The sequence below is a fragment of the Penaeus chinensis genome, chromosome 33 (genome assembly GCF_019202785.1).
Source record: "Penaeus chinensis breed Huanghai No. 1 chromosome 33, ASM1920278v2, whole genome shotgun sequence".
Classification (NCBI taxonomy): Eukaryota; Metazoa; Arthropoda; class Malacostraca; order Decapoda; family Penaeidae; genus Penaeus; species Penaeus chinensis.
The window spans coordinates 33299259-33301758 of record NC_061851.1 but is presented as its reverse complement, the minus strand read 5'-3'; the positions used below and the strand labels follow the sequence as shown (position 1 = coordinate 33301758).

Sequence of the window (2500 nt, the reverse complement as noted above, 5' to 3'; positions counted from 1 at the left end):
TGTGCGGTGAACTCTTTGTATGTGATAAATATGATATATTTTGGAAATGAGATGTGTGGCAAACTACGTGTGATGAACCTATGTTTGTCTTATAATACACGGTGACCTCCATCAATTGCAGAAGTAGGTGAATGCAACATTATCGAATTCTTAAATGAAACCTTCATTACAAAAGCCATTCGTTCTCAAATTATGGAGTCTTGGGCATCACGCAATATCTTAGAGCAAGGATACCACTTTACCGGAAAACTAAACACATATCGGTAATTATCAGTTTTTAATATTCTTATCCTTATCACAGAAGTACTACAATTACTATGTCTGATTAAAACTGGATTCAGGGGATGCTTATGGCGGCTGTCTGCCCGGCACATAATAATTAATTGAATTGAAACCGATTTTTTTTATGAAGAGAATGTGTATATATAAACTTTCTTAATGAAAATGATGTTGACAAAATACGAAGCTGGGTTCCCTTGCTGCAGTTATATAACAATGTTGTTAAAAATAAGTGGTTTTGATAAAGGTACATGTGCTCTCTTGTACAACTTCATAATTTTCATTGAATTAACGTAACATAAACATCATGCAAGATCGTATAATACCCCTTAACGTTGCTAGTCATACGTAAATATGTAAGGCTGCGATGATTATATTTACTTCACACTAATCATGTAGATTCATAATTATAATGGAATAGAAAAAGTAGATTGTCTGGTTTCATTCTTTTTTTTACACACACGCACGCACATTCAAGTTTTTATGCAAGTCATGGAAAGTGATGATTACATTTGCGATGATAACACTATAAATCACATCAAAATCATATACAAAAAAAAATAATAATGCAAAATAAAAAATAAATAAAAATATAGTATTAATAATATAACTAAATACATTAGGCAATCACCTGATAAACAAAAACAAAATAAACAAATAAATGAAAATAAAAATAACATCGGCTACAATATTATTTAGCAATTTCTCCCACCATCTCAAAATAATTATTCACATCACGAAAATGACGGGAACTAATTATCACCAATATTCATCCTCGCGTTCCTCGTACCGGCCTCTCCGGGTATCAGGCAGCGGCCCAAGATAAACAGTGGAATGGAAGTCTTACCTGAGCGAGGACCGTCAGACAAATATTGCGTCATGTTACGTTTGGAAACTTCGGCTTGAGAGATATCTGTATGTTACGTCTTTCTTGTTTGATTCTTTAACTATGAGTGGATAGACTTGAAGATAGAAGGACAAATGAATAAAAGGATGGTGGAAAAATCTGTTGAGACCCCTGTCCGATTTCTCAAGGCGAAGAGATACGGCCTATTCCTCCCTCTCCTGCTGTGACGTCACGAGCTCCTGACTGTGACGTGACAGCCGTTCGTATCCGCTCTCGCCTGCGTTCATTCATAGGACGGAACATAAAAGGCAATTTGTGTACGTCATAATCGCATCAGATCCCAACCATCTTGTTAACTTATGGTCTAAAACATGTGTTTTAACTTAAAACGCAATCTTTGACACTCATTGGAGTTGTTGTCATGTCGTTTTTAACAGCGGGCAATAACAAGCAAATTTTAAGTAACAGGCATATTTCTACATTTCAATAGTCGAAACAATTGTGAAGACACTTTCTTAAACGAAGAGAAACCTCAAAAGAAGTTAATTGTACTTACTTGCATGCGAATTATAACAGTAGAAATATATTGTGGTCCTCCTCGTTCAGGTATAGATATGCACTGTACCGGAGGTTGCCTTCTGGTATCTTGAGACATTTGGCAACTGCTGTAATCACCCCTCCGTGCCAGATGTCGCCATACGCTCGCCCAGGTACCAGTCACTAGGTAAAACTCACCGTTATATAGTCTCTGGGAATTACTTAATTGGAAAGGTTATATGCTTATAGACATTTTTTTTTTTTTTTCAGATAATCATGTGGCTTCTGTTCCTTGCGCTTTGAACACTTCATCTGAATAGAATTTGCGGAAATGGTATCACCGGTTTCAGCCTTGAACGTCATCTATCAAGCGTCTTCACAATAACACGGAAACTCCAAGATGAAAAAAGGAATCGCATATTTTTATCTCTTCTTACAAGCAAACCTACAAAACAATATAATAATAAAAATAATAAGATACTGTATGTCGAAAATAATTCGGTCTTCTTTTAAGTGGCAAGAAGACTTACTTTCTATTGGATCGTTATATCAAGAGATTAGTCAAGATCACGAATTCTAAAGTCTGTTTTCTTCACGTCCAAGGACACGACACAAAATAAATTTATGGCCAATACAATAATGTATGAAGTGCGCAGCTGCTGTTTAAGTAAAATAGAGTGAATTAATTGGTAAACCGGTAACACATGATTTTACATTGGGAATTCCAGCTGACACGGACACAATATTCTCTCAAAATACAATGGGTCGAAAAGGCTGTACAAAGAATATAAATATATATATATATATATATATGTATGTATGTATGTTTGTATGAAT

General features: G+C 35.2%; 2 protein-coding genes across 2 annotated transcripts in view; one reads left to right on the top strand and one right to left on the bottom strand.

Annotated features, from left to right (window-relative positions):
- Positions 1-1762, bottom strand: part of LOC125043148 — an 8835-nt gene extending 7073 nt beyond the window's left edge. Inside the window, exon 1 of the mRNA XM_047639122.1 lies at positions 1683-1762. Coding sequence (XP_047495078.1) covers positions 1683-1688 — 6 coding nt within the window. The 5' untranslated portion in view covers positions 1689-1762. The remainder of the gene's footprint in view (positions 1-1682) is intronic.
- A 605-nt stretch (positions 1763-2367) lies between these two features.
- LOC125043112 (vegetative cell wall protein gp1-like) overlaps positions 2368-2500 on the top strand; it is a 17323-nt gene continuing 17190 nt past the window's right edge. Inside the window, exon 1 of the mRNA XM_047639063.1 lies at positions 2368-2439. Coding sequence (XP_047495019.1) covers positions 2368-2439 — 72 coding nt within the window. The remainder of the gene's footprint in view (positions 2440-2500) is intronic.